The 20,684-nt window shown below is 36.0% G+C and overlaps 1 protein-coding gene across 1 annotated transcript in view; it reads left to right on the top strand.

Moving 5' to 3' along the window:
* Positions 1 to 20,684, top strand: part of SMC3 (structural maintenance of chromosomes 3) — a 152,963-nt gene that overhangs the window by 3,972 nt on the left and 128,307 nt on the right. The window contains exons 2-6 of the mRNA XM_081763303.1: positions 1,725 to 1,800; positions 3,606 to 3,644; positions 7,920 to 8,059; positions 11,238 to 11,396; positions 17,163 to 17,274. Coding sequence (XP_081619429.1) covers positions 1,725 to 1,800; positions 3,606 to 3,644; positions 7,920 to 8,059; positions 11,238 to 11,396; positions 17,163 to 17,274 — 526 coding nt within the window. The remainder of the gene's footprint in view (positions 1 to 1,724; positions 1,801 to 3,605; positions 3,645 to 7,919; positions 8,060 to 11,237; positions 11,397 to 17,162; positions 17,275 to 20,684) is intronic.

Below are 20,684 nucleotides of genomic sequence, written 5' to 3'. Positions count from 1 at the left end.
CCGTAATATTTCTTATCTTTTGCATTACAAGTTGTAGCACTAATACCACTTAAAAGAAATGTTATAGTTTCTCAATGTTAAACCTCTGTGTCGCTCATTCCAATTTCAGAGTTTATCTCGTGATTACTAATTTCACTAGAAGTATCAGAGAAATCTTTCACATCAGTTTGAAATAAGTCTTTCATAGCGAAATGAAGTAAGCGTAGCAACACACTGTTATCTTGACGTAACATATCAAATGAAGAGAATAGCATAAAGCACATTGCAATAATGTGATTACTTTAGCGGTGGACAAACAGAATTAAAACCATATGGGTCTTTTTTTTTTTTTTTTTTTTTTTTTACCTATAGATACTACAGTAGTTACGGATTACGGTGTTATTAGTGTAACACTGTTTTGAGTCCAATGGAAGATTTTGATGATGATGATGAGATTGATGTTATTGGTGGAGTGACGAAATTGGGAGGAAACAAAGGAATCAATGCAAGATTAACAGTGACTTTCTAAACGGTAACTCATTCGGAAGCAAGTAAGGTGTAATAATTTTACCTCAAATGATTCGAAAGGATGACAAATTATTCTCAAGGTTTCTTCTTTCGGAAATTAAAGAAACAAAGCAATTCTGTCTCCCTCTCGTTGTAATATTTATTAGTCAGCAGGATAACCATTTAACTTCCATATAGAACCCGTTCAGTTTTAGGAGAAAATAATTTTGTACATCACGTTTCTTGCTATAAATAATATCCTACAACGGTAGATACGTGCATAAACGAAGATTTTTCTTTGAAACTACAGTCAGTACTCATTAGACGTGACATTTATTCTTCCCCCTTTCATGTTCAGTATGCGCAGTACCAAATAAATTAATCAGTAAACTCACTTGCAGAAATTTATGTCATGACTTTGTTACATTTATTACCGTGACAAGTCTTTCAGTAGGCTTTATTCAAAATACATTGGGTATGTAGGTAAAAATAGAAACCTACCGTGAAGAACAAATGTTATTATATGCGTAGAGTGAAATAGATCACTTTTAGGGAGGAATCTGGAACGATAAACATTTTCAAATGTAAACTTGACTTTCTGATACACAGGCAGGAGCATATTTTCTTCACCAATAGTGTCTAATCGTTTCGATTGAGAACGGATATTTTTAAAAAATAGTAAAAAGAAAATGTCTGACACAGTTTTCTTAAACATAGCCCAAATAGTAACGTGTAATAATGTTTCAGCATTTTCCATGGTGAAAAGTATGTTCGAGAACTGTTCTTGCTCTTTTCTTCTTTCATTAGTGATTAAGGGAGTGAGCAGGAGCAGCTCCAAAACCTTCCACGTCGTTAAATATTGTGGCATATTGCAGATAGGCCTAATTGTTGTATTTCAAATATCTTAAGTTTCCAGTGTCCTGTTTACAGCAGTAATATGATGTTGAAATTAATTCTAGTATTGTTACTGTTGTGTAAAATCAAGTTAGGTAAATCCCATTACAATTTAATGTAATCTTCAATTTCTGTTGCAATAAATTTGGTCAGAAAGTAAAACCTTCATTTTCAGTCCGTACAATAAAGATTTATTATTTAGTCCAGAGAGATAAGCAGTAAGATTTTATTCATATAGCAACTCCGTGGTTGCTATTTGTTTTGTCTGAAAGTAATAAAAGAAAAGTGCAAATATTCATTTATAGTTCTTCATACTTACTGAGTTCTTTCTCTTCCATTTTTAGGTTATTATTCAAGGATTTAAAAGCTACAGAGAACAGACGATTGTGGATCCATTTGATTCCAGACATAATGTTGTTGGTATGTATGTTTATGAACAATTATTACTGCATTAGTTTATAAAATCTAGGGACACTTTGAAGTAGAGTGTTGTAGCACGCAAAGCATTAACTTTGCCTTCATTGTAAACTAAGTGTGGACATAAAAGAGTTAAAATTTAGGGACCTGCATTAAGATGGTGCGATGCTACGAGGATAGGATATTATGAATTACTTTGTGTGGGCCCCTTCATGATCAAGTGGCTGATGCACGTGTTTTCTATGTGCGTTGCCCTGGGTTCGATCTCCGGTGGAATAATTGCCATAGATACAAACCCAAGTAGTGTCGATCACAGTTTAAAGATGTGTTTTAGTGTCGGAGAGAAACATTAAACTTTAACTAGTTAATTAACTCCGTAGGAGTTGAAGTTTAATTATTAATAGAGATAAATGCTTCAGAGTTTAAATAAAGTCGTTGTGACATATCCCCGCACAACTTTGATTCAACTTGGAAAATGTGTATACTTTGTATTGGGAATTTAATTTAGGAACATTATACAATGCTTCATTATTTTAGTAGGCAGGAGATTAATTATTTTAAATAAGCTATCATTGGGTTGCTAGTAATTTAGGTATAAAGTAATTATTAAGTTAACGAGTTAAAACTAATTAACGCGCATGCTTTGTCTTAACAAGGGAATCTTATTTACTTTTATTTTATTTTGAGAGAATAATTTATGCAAAATATGAAAACAGCATTTTACATTAGTATAGATTTAATATTATGATTTTAATGTACCATTTCCTTGTAAGTTAATAAAAAATAAATAAAAAAATCTGGCCCGAGCATCAGAGTAAAAGTAATAATGTTCCATTTTTTCATGCCAAGACACAGTGATACTTGAACCAGAAATTCATTGACGCTAATAGTAAACATTCAGGGAAGTATTGGATGATGTTTCGTGTACATGCATATAATTGTTATAAAATGGAAGAACGAAAGTGCTAATATTTTGTGCCCAGGGTTATTATTGTTATTATTATTATTATTATTATTATTATTATTATTATTATTATTATTATTATTTTATGGTGTTAATACAAGAAAATACAACTTTAATATGTTCGAATCAGATTTTTGCTCTAGGAAAAGTACGAAGCAGCTTCCCGGATGCAGGGGACCTACTACATAATATGGAAGAGAGATTTAACCCACTTGGTTATTACTTTTTTCATTCTACAATATTCAGGAAATATGAAGTCGATAAATTTATCACAGATAATGTAATTTAACTTCTGCGCTGTACTTTTTAACTCTTAGTATTTGTTACTATTGAAGTTTTGTTGTTTATCGGCCCACGATTATACCTTTAGGCTAAAAGAAACAAATGATAAATGAAAGTAAATAGTTGTGAAATTAAAATTGTGTGCTCTTTCACCGGAAATAGAACCCGAGCTCACGTGCACCAAAGGCGCTCTCGCTAACCATTAGGCCGGAGGGGAGTGCGTGGAAGAGCCTTGAATGAAAATAAGAGCAAAACCAGAATACAGCTAAATAATTTAATGTCAATAAGCATTCAAGATTGTGTTTTGTATGGGCAACTAAAAAGTTTATTTAAAGTTTTTAAAGGTGTTCTGTATTATATACGCAATTTTTGAGATTAATTTAGTTTGTTTTTACTTATTGTCGTTCGTATAAATAGTGTTTTTACTTATTGCCGTTCGTATAAATAGGAATATTTGTCAAGAAATGATTTGATTTGAAGTATGAATAAGAGTGCAGCTGTATAATTATGTGATTTCGTTAATTTAGGTATTATATTAATTTATCTCTTTTGTTTCTTCCAGTGGGTCGAAATGGATCTGGAAAAAGTAATTTCTTCTATGGTGAGTGAAGGTTCTTGCTTTCTTGTATTAAATTCAATTTACTTTAGATATGCTTGGAAAATTGTAGTATACAGTTTTTATAATTCGAAATTGTATTATCAGTGTAGGCATTTAATGTTGGTGTGTGTGAAATGTATGTTACAAGGTAGATGTGTAGACACTTGAAAAATTCTGGAATTGAATTGTCAGTTAAAAATTATTTCACATCTTCATACCTGGTGTCAAGAAAAAGTATAGAACTAGCTTTCAGGAGAAATACTATTGACAAAGTATAGAAGCCAAAATAAGTGTTCAACCACCGAAGTCGACAAAGTGTTAAAACTACCAGGGAAATTAGTGTTTACAGCAAACAAAAATTGATAGACAGCCATTAAGCTAGAGCAGCGTTTCCCAACCTTTTTCTACTTGCGGCACCTTTCAGGTGTAAATTGAATTCTCCCCGCACACCCATATAGATATTATTATTATTATTATTATTTTAAATATAAAATACCGGATAATTTTTTCTATGATCACTGATCATCTCCTCACAAAGAAGAAAGCTTGATCACTGGATTCCCCCAACGGTAAATCATTATGCTTATTTTTCGTTCTAATTTAAAAACAGAAGACAATTGCAATGAAATACATGACTCACATTTTTAGAAAATACACTTTCTTTTTCCAAAGCTGTATCCAACCTTTCACTAAGAAGGAAGATCACTAAATAACGAACGAATAAACAAATCACTTGTTCTTTCAAAACACAAATGTATGTAATTTGTATGCACGTTTGCTTTGTCGAAAGGTTTGAATGATATTTTAAAATTTCAAGTTACGAAATAATCTGCAACAATGGTCAACAATAAAGAAGCAACAATGGTCATAACAATGATAACAAATACTTTTTTCAACATTAAAAATGTACAGAAAAGTAACAGTATGAAACTTAAAATTGTAGATTCATAGTAGAGGTTCATAGTAATGTGAAATACAAATATACATTTTTCCCTGTGTTGCAATTTAAATGCTATAGAATTTTGCTTTGATTTCTTCGCGGCACACAGGTTGAGAAACGCTGAGCTAGAGTAATAAATCAAAGATTTTCGCGTAATTTATTGATGTGAATGGCATTTTCGTAAAAATGGTGAATTGACTATAAATACAAGGGTAGTTCAATAATTAGTTCCTGACCTATAAGCAGTATTATTTTCCCAAAAGTCTCCTTTCATAGCAATGCACTTCTTCCACCTATGCTGTAAAGCCACTATGCCAGTTTCAAAGAAAGTCTCTGGCTGAGCCGTGAGCCATTCCTCCACAGCTTCAATAACAGCTGCATTTGAGTGAAACTTCTTCCCCTTGAGGTGCTCCTTCAACTTTGGGAACAAATGAGTCACTAGAGGCGAGCTCGGGTGAGTAGGGAGAATGTTCCAACACAGCAAAACCAGCAGCATGGATTGCGGCACCAGTAAGATGGCTTCTGTGGGCCGGAGCATTATCTTGGTGGAACAGCACTGTTCGCTGCAAAATCCCGCGCCGTTTTTCCTTGATTTCTTCGCGTAACTTAGGGATTAGGGCTGCATAATAGGCCCCCGTGATAGTGTGTCCAACCTCCAGGTAGTCAATAAGGAGCGCACCCTTCGCATCCCAAAAAATGGTGGCCATAACCTTGCGTGCTGGTGCTTGCACCTTGAACTTGCGTGGGGGAGGCGAACTGCTGTGCCGCCACTCCATGCTCTGTCGTTTAGACTCGGGATCATAGTGGTGGAGCCACGTCTCATCCACTGTCACAAATCTATCACAGAACTGTTTCAGGTCTGCCCCATAACCTCCAAACCGGTCCTTAAACATCGAACTCTGTCTTTCTGATTTTCGCGAGATAACATTTTGAATACCCATCGCGCTTGACACCTTTCTGAATCCCAAGTGTTCATGCACAATGGTTTCCACTGAGTCTACAGAGATGTGCATGACGTCTGCTAACTGTTCCACCTTGATTCGTCCGTTTGTTATAATTGTATCACACACAGCAGGAATGTTTTCTGGGGTGCATGCTGTTGTTGGAGGGCCAGCACCAGGGGCCTGTTGACAGCTTTCCCTGCCGCAGCGAAAGTCGCGGCACTAGTTCTTTACCACCTGGTAGGAAGGAGCCTCATCATCCAACACATTGATCATGTCCTCATGAATCTCCTTTGGGCGTAACACTTTTTTCTGGAGGTACTTGATGACAGCCCGTTGTTCGGTTTTCTCCATTTTTCAAGCTAGGTGCCACATCTCACACCTGAAACGACAAAAAAAGAATATTAAAATAGGAGCTATAGTTCTGAAATGTAGCATATAGGCATCTAAGACATATCCCCCATCATCCATCCCAGCTCAAGTATTTTAAATATGCCGGGGACAAAAATTATTGAACCTCCCTCGTACACGGACAAGTATTGCGGATATTCAAATACCGAAAATAAATTAGGGAATACTCAGCACTAAATGTTCTTTAAAAGAAAACAAAAATTACAATAGAAGATGTAAGGTTCTGTGACAGTAATAAAAATGGTACTGATACGTTTCCAGAGAGAAAAGAAATCTTTAGTTTAATTAATAAACACGGAGGAAAAAGATAAACTATTTATCTTTTGAATATATACCCGATTGCTAGTTGAAAAAGTGGTTCCCTTATTTCTCAAAATTTGGGAAGATTTCAATGAGTATTTGCAGTCTGAAAAGTGAAATGTAGTTGAAAATATTCAAAAAAGCGGTAAATATATATATATATATATATATATATATATATATATATATATATATATATACATATTGAGTTATTTCGACTGTATTTGGTTTTCACTTTAAAATTGACTACCCTATGTCACTGTATGAGAGAGTTCGCCAGTTGGCTAATTGATAATATCTGTCGGAATCACGCCGCAAAATGTGAAAAAGATAACAGGACAACCGCTGCCTACTTTTCTACCACCCATTACTGGAGGAATTACGCTTTTCTTTTCAACCTCTTAAAGGATGTTTTGCATATTCCCAAAACTCACAATGATATTAAGTGAAGCTGTGTGCTAAGGGAGCTTAGTACTCAAGAGGAGCTGTGCGCTCAGGGAGCTTAGTGCTCAACACGAGCTGTGTGCTGAGAAACAGTGGGAGCCCAGTGCTCAGAATTAGTATGGCAAGGTATTTGATCAAGAAGGAAGATAGTGCAGGGGTCGACGATCAATTTGGTTCAAGGTGGAAAGAAAGGAGATGGTACAAAACATTGTTTTGTGGGGACCTAGACTTATCATTTTCTTGGGTTACTGCTCCTAAATGTTACTTATGCAGTATCATCTACTTACATCAGTAGGCTTATTTTTTTAAGGGTAACGACACTTAAACTTTATCCTATATCCCCATAGCAGAACATGCCGCGATCTGCTGTGTGATCGCAGAAAATCTGCGCGCCTGTGCAAAAAAATTGCCAGAGGAGAAAAACATAGCCAACAGAAAAGTATAAAAACATACCTACTATGTGTAGATGTCTTAAATGGATGGACTAGTCGCATAAATATAGTTTGAACTTTTTTTTACGTCGCGTAAAGCGTGTTTTTAAGAATCACAAGTGTTCCTTCTGCAGAAAATTTTTGCAGAATTCCTGCAGAAAAGTTTTGACTTAAAAAAGCTCATTGCAGAAAGACAAAGTTCTGCCATCGGGTCCTATATAAATAATAAGCAAGAAAATAATTTAACATCATTTAGCTAATACCGGACGTGCACTTTAATACCATTTTGTATTCCCGCATATACTGATATAAATTATAACATATATATAAACTTTAGATATTAGAACCAATACATTTTATAAAGCTGTAAAAGTTTCAAAAACTACAATGTAAACGAGAATATTATATATCATTCCTTTTCTTTTAACAACAATTTTATATGGCAGTGATCTGGGACGTATTATTGTAATTAATACATCTTTCTAATCTCCCAACAGTTTTATTTTGCATAAATAATATCTGCTATATATTATTTAGTAAATAGATTAAGATGTAGATAATTAGATACCACATTAGAAGTGTGTATATTACTATGATATTTTTTCCTTCAAAGGACATTAGTTTTAATAAGTTTACCACTTTCAAATGAAATCGATGGTGGTCATGAGGCATATTTTACTTAACCACGCAGATACTGTGTTTTCCTATTTTTTTGTAATTAAGTTACCCGTTTTAAAAGTCGAAACATAATGTACTAAGTTTCCTTCTTAAACTGCAGAACATTGAGTATTTGCATTTCATTTATTTATAGCTATCCAATTTGTGCTTAGTGATGAATTCTCTCACTTGAGGCCGGAGCAACGACAAGCTTTACTTCATGAAGGCACCGGTCCTCGTGTTATATCAGCTTACGTCGAAATTATTTTCGATAATTCTGATGGAAGACTTCCAGTAAGTATTAATGTTTTAATTTAATGAGTTGATTCGTTATTTTGCTTACGTTTTACTGTTGTCAACATGTTTCTTCTGTGTATATTTGATATGCTGTACAGCAGTTACAACGAAGTATCCTGCTTTGTTTCTTTAATTTTATACACCACTATATATGTAATTATGGAAAAAATCGATGTAATCACCTCTTCCTCAAAACATAAAAAAAAAGAAGAATAGAAAGAGAACAGCGTTTGGCCACTTGTAGCTGTCGGCATTCTATTATATATAATTGTGTATACATTCCGAAGAAAAGTATTAGATTTTATTGCTTGTCATTTATATTGTTAATTTGATCCTTAACGGGACATGAGGTTGTCTCGAAACATTAATGTTTAATGGACTTTTTTTTTTGTAAATTTTTGTATAAATTTACGAATAAGTGTTTGGCCACGAAGTTGATTTTTTCAGGTTGTCAGTCTGTCTGAATAACATCTATTCACTTTGTTTATTTATGTATTCTTAATTTGAAATACTTATTTAAAAAATACTTTTCTAGATAAATTTTATTACAGTTAGCAGTATGAAGACAACTGCACATGTTAATGAAGTACCATTACTTTTAACCATGGATGTATATGGGACACGAAATAATATATATAAATATTATCCAAAATTATCGGATGTTGTTGTATGTTACTCGTACGAACTAAAAGTAACTAAAATAAAACATAAACATGAAAATTTTGCGGCTAAAATACCGCCATTACACGTATCAAAGCGCTCTTCTGGTTATGATGACGTTACACTATAGGCACAGACAATATATATATATAAACTTTTATAAAATATAATTAATAGCTACAGCACTTTCAAACTTTCGTCGAGATGATTACAAAAAAAAGATCTCCTCCAGTTCCTTACCAGAGGGTAGCGTTCCCAAAACTGATGCAACGTTCTCTCTTTGTACTGCCATACTAATGCGTTGCAATAGAAAAGAGGTTGCTCTAGCGTCTCCTGACGATAAATAAATGCGGTGTCCGATTTCTTTTATAAAGTTAAGACCTTCGGGACCCCAGGAACCACCTGATTCGATAGCTATAGGAAAATGATATTTGTCAAGTAAATTGCTGTACTTCTTGCGTTTTTCTGTTTCGCGGCGAGCAGCCACGTTGCCAGCTTGTGCTGAAGAAGAATGTAGATTTGATGGGGCGAAGGTATCGGAACAAGTAAAATCCCATAGAAATGCTTTTCCTTTCTTTCATGGTATTAGGGTCATACCATCTGGCCTCTTACCGTCTGCACGACTGTATCCCAACGGTTCGCGTATAGAAGGAACGCCTGCTGAAATTAGTGCCCTCATGATAATGTCGTTGAAGCTGGAGTGGCGTGAATGTCTGTCCGCACTATTGGCGCAGGAGAGTCCTTGAAGGCCCTTCTTGTTTATGACACTTCTACAGGCAGGGCATCTGTGTTGCTCGCAAACATCTGCTCCCAAACGCAGTGCACTGGCAATTCGAAAGCTGTCATTGGAAAGATGCAATCCTAAAGAAGGTGATGGGATAGCATAGAGCCAAGCTCCTGCTTCAGGAGATGATGTAGCTAAGCTAAGAGTCTGGTCTTGTCTTCTGGGTTGTCGGATGACTGAAGTAGAGAAGTAAAGTGATGATTTATAAGGGGATCGTCCCAAGAGGATTGTAATCCTCTCTTACCAAGATCAGGGGGATCTGATCCCACGATAAATGACTACTTAGAAATGCTGTCGTTGACATCCGAATCCGTTACAAGGCTAAGATCTTGTGGAGAACGGTCTCGATCAACAGCTTAGCGCCATGGAGTGAAAACAGAAAGGATGAAATAGCCAGGTCCATGGCGCGGCGATTGCCGAGACCTCCGTGGTTAAAAGGGAGGGACGCCTGCAACCAAGAGTTATTGTTGAGTGAGCAATTCAGAATAGATTCTAGACCGGTTTTTAAGGTGTTGTCATAGCATTCTAGAAGATCAGCATCCCGCCAAGATGAAGCACAGCGAAGAAAGTATAGCAGCCTTGGCATGGACAATGAGGCGCGTAGTAGGTAAAAGGCAGAGTGTGCTGAAATCAAGGACAGATGTGTAAAGAAGAATTCTAATATAGAAATTTTATCTTTTAATATTGTTCGTCTTGCCTCATTAGATAATGCTGCTCCTAGTAAGCTGGCGTTATCTGTCGAAATTCTTTGAATCCCAGACGCGGCTTCGTCAAACAGCTTGAAGAGGTTATTAGCCTGCTCATTGGAGACTCCGAGAAAGCTCACCTTACATTTGGAGATATTCATTTGCAATCCGATCTCCTTAGCCTGTCTACGGATCATTTCTAATGCCTCTAGTACTCCTTGTCTCCAGCTACAGTCCCGTCATCCAAATACCATATATTCAGTTCCGTATTGATACTGTTAACGATGGATTGTAAAGTTAGTGCGAACAAACCAGGGCCAAGAGAGTCGCCTTGTTGTACGCCACGTTGAAAGGGGATTATTTCGTCTCCTAAGTATAAGTTGCTCGGTTGCGAGTAACACTAATAAACGTATCGATAAATTGACGGGAAACGGTTTTTTACCTGTATGAGCATAGAATTACGATTCAACTCGTTAAATGCGTTTCTAAAGTCTTATTCAGAAAGACTTTCTCCTGATGGTACGGAAAAGAGTAGTACATACGAGCAGCGTGGACTGCTGCTTCTACTCCATGTGGGGCGCAAACTCCCAGTTGATGTGGGGATAGAAAATGTGTTCTCTAATTCTATGGCAAATTACTTTGGCTGACAATCTCCTCCACACATTGCCTATTGCCTTCACACATTGCAATGGGACGAATGCTGCCACTTTTCTTCCTCAAAACTATTAGTGATGCTCCAAAGAAAATAGGTCTAATTTCCGTGGGCCCATCACCCGAAATAATCAGGTGGAGAAAATCACAGATGGCGTTAGTCAGGTGGTCTTTAGCTTTGCACTCTTGGGATAGTAGGAGGTCCTTTAATATTGAAGGAAGGAGACTGTCCATACCTCCTGATGACCCGGAGGGAAAGGATATAATTACCTTCGTAAAACTCGTCAGCTGATACTCTAGGCGCTACGATACTGGGCTCAATGAGATCGGGAGGTTCAAAAGGGTGGCTGTGAATCGGATGTTTCTCTTTTAATGCTTCTGATTTCTTTTCTAGATTGATAAGGATGAAGTGTTTCTTCGACGTGTTATTGGAGCCAAAAAGGACCAGTATTTCTTGAATAAAAAGATGGTTCCCAGATCAGATGTCATGAATTTGTTGGAGTCTGCCGGCTTTTCCAGGTCAAATCCGTACTACATTGTCAAGCAGGGAAAGGTATGTTATCTTAGTTTTATCTATGAGCAGTTTCTAATAGTGAACGGTTATACAAATTGTACACTTGTCTATGTCACTATAGATAAGTGCACAGTTGAATTTAATGCCAAATGATTCTAAACGTTCATCTGTTTTGAAATTGAAACAGTTGTTCAGTAGCATTTAAAGAAATGATACTTATTTTCTTCGTTTTTCTCTCTTTTTTCCTGAATTTAATATTGACTGGCAATGTGCGTAGAAGCCGATTGTAAATGATATATATCTTATGTGATAACTTTCAAATTGGGAATAGTATCAAATAACATATTAGATGTGGTGCAAACTATCTCTGCTTTCGGATTGTAACAAATCGAAAAAAATAAATAAATAAAAATAAAAGAGACAAATCATATTTGATCAAAACCCAGAAACTTAAAGTAAATATGGAACAAGGTAATTTTAAGTAGATAGTTGGAGTCTTTAGATGGTAATGCAACTGCTTATAGAATTTCTGCAATACTGAAGACGCCGTCATGCCGTATTGCATTAACTGCGTTAGCTTTGTCTTTTGTTATCTCCCTCCCATTGTCATTTCAACCAATGAAAATATCCATCGACAAAGGGCGAAATATTATGCTCTTTAATTCGCGTGGCTCGATTAACTCGTGGCTCGTTTGTTAAGTGGCTCCATTAACGGTCATATAATTTAAGACTAACGTAAAATAGTAAAACGCATTAATTGTACATCATGTTATTAATATTTTGTTTAAGTTCGTGTAACTTTTATTGAAATAATCAGACAGTCATTTTATTTAAACACTAGCTGAACCTGCACTCTCTACACAGAGCATCATTCACATATGAACATGAATCTCCTTGTCATTCCTCACAATATCTGTACATGTCCCTTTACAGATACAAGGGAAGGACGTCTTGATAAAAATCTGCAACTGGTATCATAAAGGGGAGATTTTTTTTTCGATTATTTTTTCTGTATCTCGCAGCGTTTGTAAGATTTAAACCTACTTTCGGTTGAAGTAATGTCAGTGATATATGGTGTTCATTGAGCAAAACACTCCAAACAATAAAGATTCATCTTAGACTGGAGAAATGGTTATCCTTCGTTTTTCATTATAGTTTGACCATGAAACAAACGCCGGAGAGATATACTAACCCCGCATACAAATGTGTGGTGTTGGAATGTATAACCCGTAGGATATGATACTTTTTAAAATGTCAATACTTCCAATATACCCCTAAAGAATGTAATAAAGAAAGGTCTTTTTTTAAAAAAATCATTAGAACTGAACAATCTACACAATATTTCCAATCGATCAGTGAAAACGGCATCTTTCTAGAGCTTATAGTTTTCGAGATATCATTGTCAAACATATAAACTTTTCTTGACCACAAACATATATACCTAGCATTTTAATATATAGACTAGCTGTACCTGCGCTCTCTACACAGCGCATCATTCACATATGAGCATGAATCTCCTTGCTATTCCTCACATCTGTACATGTCCCTTTAAGGACACAAGTGAAAGACGTCTTGATAAAAATCGGCAAGAGATACCATAAAGGGGAGATTTTTCGGTTACTTTTTCAATATCTCGCACCGTTTGCATGATTTGAGCCAACTTCCGGTTGGAGTTTTTAACCCATGTATGATCAGTGTTATCTTTCTTCTTGCATGCAGTATGTAGTAAGCAAATACATTACACACACAATTAATTACAATGTCAATGATATATGGTGTACATTGGGCAAAACACTCCAAACAATAAAGATTCAACTTAGGCTGGAGAAATGGTTATCCTTCGTTTTTCATTATAATTTGGCCATGAAACAAACGCCTGAGAGGCATGCAACCCATATATACAGTTATGCTCTGTTGGAATGTATAATGCGTAGGGTATGATGCTTTAGTTTTTTTTTTTAATTTCAACACTTCCAGTGTACCCGTAAAAATGTAATAAAAAATAATAACCATGTTTTTTAAATTTTCAATTAAAACTGGACAATCTACATAAAATTTGCAATCAATCAGTGAAAACGTCATCTTTCTAGAGCCTGTAGCTTCCGAGATCTCATTGTCGAAAGGATTGGCCACAAATATATAAACGTCCACAAACGTATAGTTTAAAAGAACTCCAAAGATGGCAGCATAATTCATTTGCATTGATTTTGGAGAAGGTTTATTAAAATACAAAGGATTTGAACAATAATTTAAAAAGAAATAAACTTTACGAAAAAAGATCTATTTAAATATTTTTTAAAGTACACATACTTTAAAATATTTGTTTTCGTTAAATGTGAAATCACAAATAACCGTAAATCAATGCACAGTGGTTCAGGACGAGCAAAAAGCTGGCCAAAACCCAATTTTTGAAAATTGCGTTAGAATGATACTGGTTTAGCGTATGGGTTAAGAAATATCCGAAGTTTACTATATACAAACAATAAACACGAGTAACATGTAATGGGTGAGTTAGAAAGGGTGGAAGTTAACCATTGTGAACATGTCTCCAAAATAGTTGCCGAGTAGAGTATTTGACATTTAAGTTCATGGCTTCATATCTAAGAATATGTGGTTACAAGAAACACTTGTTGTATATTGCACCAATATACCTCTCAAGCACTGCAACTGTCCAACGTAGGTATGCAGTATCTTCCATATGTACGTTTCACCCAAAAAAAATTTGTTAATGTGACAAAGTCTCATTTGTGTTAGCAGAAGATCCACAAAACTGCAAAGATTTAGTATAGTGCTCAGCGTTCCCCAGCGGAGTTGTTGAAATGGTCTGAAAGAATAATCCATGATGAATGAAGTTTAGATGCGAATATGTGCGAGTTCGTGAAATACATGTTTCTTTGTGATTGTGTGTGGTGACAGTACACCGAAATTAATAATTCTTACTTTTTACTTGCTGGACGTCTGTAGTTCATCATGAAGCTGAGACACATCCAGTTCTATGAGAAAATGAGAGAAATGAAAGGTCATTGTCAGAGGGAGCAAACACGGCATGTCGAGACCTGGTTTTGACGCAGTTTGGCATTGGTGATCACCCAGCTCACGTTAGTGAAGATATTCGAAGAACTGTTTCCAGGTTTTGCAGCAAGTGTACCAAAAACTGTGTAAGATTGGCAGAAATCATGATATCTTTCTGAAGACGCATACAGAATGGCTTAATGGAGAACTGACGTTTACAATTCAGGGACAGATGGAACGTCGATCAAATCCTGGAGGTGGTCCATCGAAGGATTTTGGAGAATCTGGTGACCGAACCAAACGGAGAAAAACGAAAGACTTACGTACATCTGCAAGTACACTTATGTCCAAAATTATTGTCGCATATCTATAACTGTTCTCTTGTAAGAATATAATTTGATAATGGTTTTGCAGGGTACTTTTAATATTGATACTACGTGTGTATTTGTCGTAAATTTCATAGGGAAAGAATTATAAATACGAAAATTAGAATGAGTAAAACAAAATGTTGCTAAATGGACAAGAAAGTTTTATTTTCGTTTTATTGTTCTTATTTGCTGCTCTTTTGACATTAACCCTGCTCCCGCCAAGTGAACTTTGTGGTGGACAAACACCGTGTGCGTGGGTTTTCTCGGGGTTCTCCCGTTTCCTCCCACTTTATTCCACCATTTCATTCATCTCTCATCATCACCGTCTCCTTTAGCCTAACCGGCATAAGCGTGGGACGTAAAAATCAAAAATTTCATTTCATTTTTCTTTTGACATGAAATTTGCCACATACATGTCTTTGCCGATTATACACATACTAACATTGTAAGAAATACCGGGCGAATTCGTTATCAAATTATATTCCTAGAACAGCATATTTATAGACATGCGAGAATAATTTTGGACATGAGTGTACATCGGAACTGGCCTTTGCTGCCAAAATAAGTCGTCGGGCACCAGGACAAGAAGATGCAGCAAAAGTACTTCGTGAGACGACAGAAACAACTCTGACTAGAGCTCGTAAGATGAGACAAGCGTTTATGAGCGCAAAGGCAGAGCATTTAACCCAAACCGTACACTAAAGAAGAGGTGCTCGCATTATTTCTCGATGCTAAGCTAACCAAAAGCCAATGCAACTGTCTACATTTATCCAAGTTATCACCAATTACTCACGGAAACATGAGATTCAGAAGCAGTTTAGAGAAAAAGTAAGCCTTAATGTTGATAGACCCAAAGCAGGAGGCAGTGGAACAAGCAATGGTGGAACACTGCTAGGAGATTTTTTGCGGACGCACACCAATCTTCACAAACAACGGTATTTCTGAACAACTGATTACACGTTTTGCGGTGATACTATCTGTAATCAACTCTGGACTTGATGTTGATCCCAAGGCTTTTGACAGTTATTCACTGGAGACTGCCAAACTGTTTGTTCATCTTTACTGTTGGTTCTGTATGTCTGATAGTGTCCACAAAATACTTGTTCATGGTTCGGCTGTGATACAGAATGCCGTTTTACCAATAAATCAGCTTTCCGAAGAGGCATAAGAGGCACGGAATAAAGACATACGAGCATTTCGGGAAGATCACTCACGCAAATTCTCTCGCACGATCACGAATCGGGACATGCTGCATATGCTTCTGATTACTTGTGCTGTATTTCTTGCGAGTATTAGGTACGTGGCTACCGGTAAGAAAAGACGGTGCTTGTCACACGAAGGACGACTGCTGTTGAAGACATCAAGCATGGAAGAGTAGCCAATGCTAGGTCCAGCAGCCAAAATAATGAAGTCATCCCATCTGTATTCAGCGATATTGTTTGTGACAGTAATGAGTGACGTACAGATTTGGTTGACAAAATCAGTTCTCGTTTTTTATTTGTGTGTGAGTATAACGAAGACTTGTATGTATGAGTGTAATGCAGATTAGTATGTGTGAGTGTACTGACGTATTGCACACGAATACACAGTACTTTATTAGTGTTTACAAACATTTTGTACTAACTCTCTCGTGCAAATAGGGCTAGTGCAACCGAACGATAAACGTGTTCGTTAATTCTTAGTACTATAAATATACAATTCTCACATATTTGGGACTTTAGAAGCATTTTGTACATTTTTATAACCAATTATAGGTTTTGGCCAGGTTTTTGCTCATCCTGAACCACTGTGCAATGGTTTGAAATCAAAAGTTACAGGTTGGAGCTGAAGCGTTTTCAGTGCTATTGTAGCGTTTTAATAGAAAGATAGTGGCTCAAGTTGTTTTATTTGATTTTTTTTAAGCATTACCAGATATGGCAGTAATCGTGTGTAGTTAAGCAGTTGACACGCGTACTGGCTCTGCGTGTGATACCAGCCAGAATCGATCTGCGGTGGGTATTTAACTTAGATGCAATAGCGAATAGTGGTCTGAATCCCACTTTAAACAATAGATTGTGTATTATATTGCTTCGGTACTGAAAAAGGATATTAAACTTCAGTCAGTGAATCAAGTACGGTAATTTTCCGGTGTTGTGCAAAATTGACCAATATTGCATACAAGATTTGAAGTTGACCAATGAATTATGGTATTTTCCTTCTTGGTCTTCATTGGTTTGAAATTGAAGTTCATTTCATCCCCGATACATAGAGCTACCTATATCTTAACAGAATCTGAACCACATGAACTACCACTGTGGATCGAATCCGGGTCTACCGCACCGAAGGTGCGTACGCTAATCATGTAGCCATGAGGAAGCTGTATTTATTGATTTGTGTTGATTCTTTACACAAGGTTGTGATACAAGGCTGATTCTTTACTTTGTAGATTAACCAAATGGCCACAGCTCCTGATTCTCATCGGTTAAAACTGCTTCGGGAGGTCGCTGGAACAAGAGTTTACGATGAACGACGTGAGGAATCGAAAGCAATATTGAAAGGTAATGAACACTTTATCCATTAAGATATATGTGAATCTTCATTAATGTCAAAACATGATATCTATTTGGTCTAGGAATTAATTCGTGCGGTTTTACAAAAGATGGCGTAAGTAGCTTATTGTCCCATAGTTTCGTTGATCCAAACATGCGTTGAAAACTACTGTCATTGAGCATCTTGTTTAGTATATGTCAGTTGCTTGAAGCGAAAACAACAACATTTTTTCTTCAACTGAAAATGGCGCATTTTGTGCCTGATAAAGTGTTTTTGCGGGGAGTTATTCTTCATTGCTTTAACATGAAGAAAAGTGCTACCGCAAGTCATCATATTTTAGTGGAAGTGTTTGGTGACCATGCTCTAGCTGAGCGAACGTGTCAGAAGTGGTTTGCACGGTTTAAAGGTGGTGATTTCAGCTTGGAAGACCAAAAGCAATTTGGACAGCCAAAAGAATTTGAAGATGAAGAATTGAGAGCATTGCTTGATCAGGATTCGTGTCAAACGCAGGACGAACTTGCAGAAGCATTTGGAGTTGAGCAAACAACAGTTTCCAAACGTCTCAAAGCCATAGGAATGATTCAAAAGATGTCTTATTGGGTTTCACATGAATTGAAAAGAAAGACGTTGAAAGAAGAAAAACCGTTTGCGAATTGCTGCTTCAAAGACAGAAAAGGAAGGGATTTTTGCATCGAATTGTAACTGGTGATGAGAAGTGAATTCATTACGAGAATCCTAAACGAAAAAAGGCCTGGGTGAAGCAAGGTGAACCAGGTCCTTCACAACCGAAACGAGATATTCATTGTGCAAAGGTTATGCTGTATATATGGTGGGATTTGAAACGTGTGGTGTACTATGAACTTCTGAAACTTGGTGAAACTATTAATGGACACCGCTATCGACAACAAGTAATGCGTTTGAAGCAAGCTCTGGCCTGAAAACGACCAGAATGGAATAACAGGCATAATAAACTTATTTATCAAGATGATAACGCTCGACCACATGTCGCAAAACCGGTCAAAACCTATTTGGAAAATGTCGGATGGAAAGTGTTACTCCACCCGCGATATTCACCAGACACTGCTCCGTCTGACTACTACTTGATCGATTGCATGAATAACGATTTGATTGGACAGCGGTTCACTTCTTCAGAAAATATCGAAAAATGGATCTTTGATTAGATTGCGTCAAAAGATGAGGAATTCTTTCGACACGGAATCCGTAAATTGCCTGAAAGATGGGAGAAAATAGTGGCTAGCGATGGACAATATTTTTGTTAACGTATTCATTTACTTTGTTTTTGAAATAAAGCTTCAATTTTTATTAAAAACCGCACGAATTAATTCCTAGACCAAATAGGATTAATTCAAATAAATATTATTGTGATACCTAGTAAAGTAATGGAAACGTTTTGGTTCTATGTAGAAGCTCTTAATTTATTAATTAGTTTATTGAAGTCCATGAAAATTTAAATGTAAGTTTATTGTCAAAGAATGGAAACGAAACCTCTACATTCTCATTGCACCAATTCTTCCATCATCATTTACTTGCCCTAATCGTCCCCTCCTTTAGCTTAAAGAGTATAAATTAATCGTATAATCGTGAGACGTTAAACTGAAAGATTTCATTTCACTTTCAAGATTAGAACTCAGCGCAGCTAAGCCGAAAACTCCGGTAGTTTCCGATTCAGTCGGACTTTTTCACTCAGAATTATCATTGATTTTACATCTGTAGTAATTAGTTAATTCAGTTAATAAATCAGTTAATTCGTCTAGTTATCCTTTAATATTGAATCTAGTTTTTTGTTCAACTTTATCCTTGCTTGGAACTTACAAACTTCCTCGCTTTTACGTTTACAAATTTGACCGCATCCTTTGTTTCAAAACTTATTTATTTCTCTTCCCTTTTGGAAGATTTATCAAGTTCTTTTAAATCGACTTGTACACTCCTATTCACAAAAAGCTGAAAACTCGTTCAGAAACCAAGTCCGAAAAAGTGAGCCTAGATCCGTCACAATTCCCGCAGGTCTATACACAGGGAATTGCATGTTCCCGCCGTTCTTTATATAGACACTAGCTGCAAACCGTACTGTCATCCGAGCGATGCGAAAATGTAAAAACAAAATCAAACTACTTATTTATGAGATTAATATTTGCACTCCTCATGCACAGTTTCAATATGCAAAATCAACCATTATCTTAAGTAGAAATTGCTGAAAACGACAGAAAATGGATATTTAAACCTCCAAGTAGGAACCTGTGCTTGGAGCGATTCTATTATCAATATTATAACACAATCTCTTGTAAGTTGCGTCTGTGGTCAAGCGGGTTTAGTAATGCTACTGACATTTCTAAAACGAAGGGCAACGGTCGGAAAGTTAAAGTTTTTCTTCCTTTTTTTTTTTTTTTTTTTTTTTAATACATGAGAACTTTTTTATAAATTTCTACTGTGAAGTGATTAGAAACACATTATTCGACGAACTGTCACTTTTCAAATCCCTGTCACATTTACTAGTCCGCCATGTCCATAATTCATATACGAAAACGCTAAAATGAGAAATGTGAACACAGTTGAATACCTAAAACCACATGTCCAACATGAAAATTATTCATATATATATTTGGGGGGCTTTGCTAACTTCTTGGAAATGTGAACATTCTACAAGATATTTCATTCACTTTACAATATTTTATTTGAATAAACATAAAATTTCGGGGGGGATCAAGCTCGGAAGTCCCCTAATATATATATATATATATATATATATATATATATATATATATATATATATATATATATATATATATGCTTTTTTTTTTTTTGCATTACAAAAACTTAGGGTACCACATAATCTGGATTCTTATAAAGCAATTTGAACAATTATTTAGAAAATATGTACTGCTTAAAATCGGATTAAATCGCAATGCCAGTAATCTGTAATATCTTACATTTGTATTTATTTACATTGAATGTGTACCTGGTTTATACTGTATAGCATGAATATTAGCTGCTACATAAGAAACAATTATCTATAATTGAATTTAAGTAGGAAATCGATATAGTTATTATAAGAAGAAGCTTGTGAAAATGAAGTGTATAATAATGGTTGTATCTGAAATAGATGTTGCGTAATGGTGTAATTGGTTACCCCGCCAGCTTTGGAATATTGGGCTCTTCAAACTGTCCATCCTTAGGGATGCGCAGAGTCTATCTCTTCCAATAGAAAAATATACATTTGTCGAGTCGAGACATAAATTTTACAGCATATTGTCGAGATGAGACGGCCTCAAATCTTGTCTCGTGCGCATCCCGATCCATTCTACCTAGATAAAATCAATTTTGGATGCGAATATTCAATTTCTTTTAACGATAATTGTAATCTACGATACAGATTGAAGTAAGATATTGGTTTGAACTG

Source organism: Thermobia domestica, chromosome 1 (assembly GCF_964235325.1).
Source record: "Thermobia domestica chromosome 1, izTheDome1.hap1.1, whole genome shotgun sequence".
Taxonomy (NCBI): Eukaryota; Metazoa; Arthropoda; class Insecta; order Zygentoma; family Lepismatidae; genus Thermobia; species Thermobia domestica.
The sequence above is the reverse complement of the archived record's forward strand: the minus strand, read 5'-3'. Positions and strand labels throughout refer to the sequence as shown.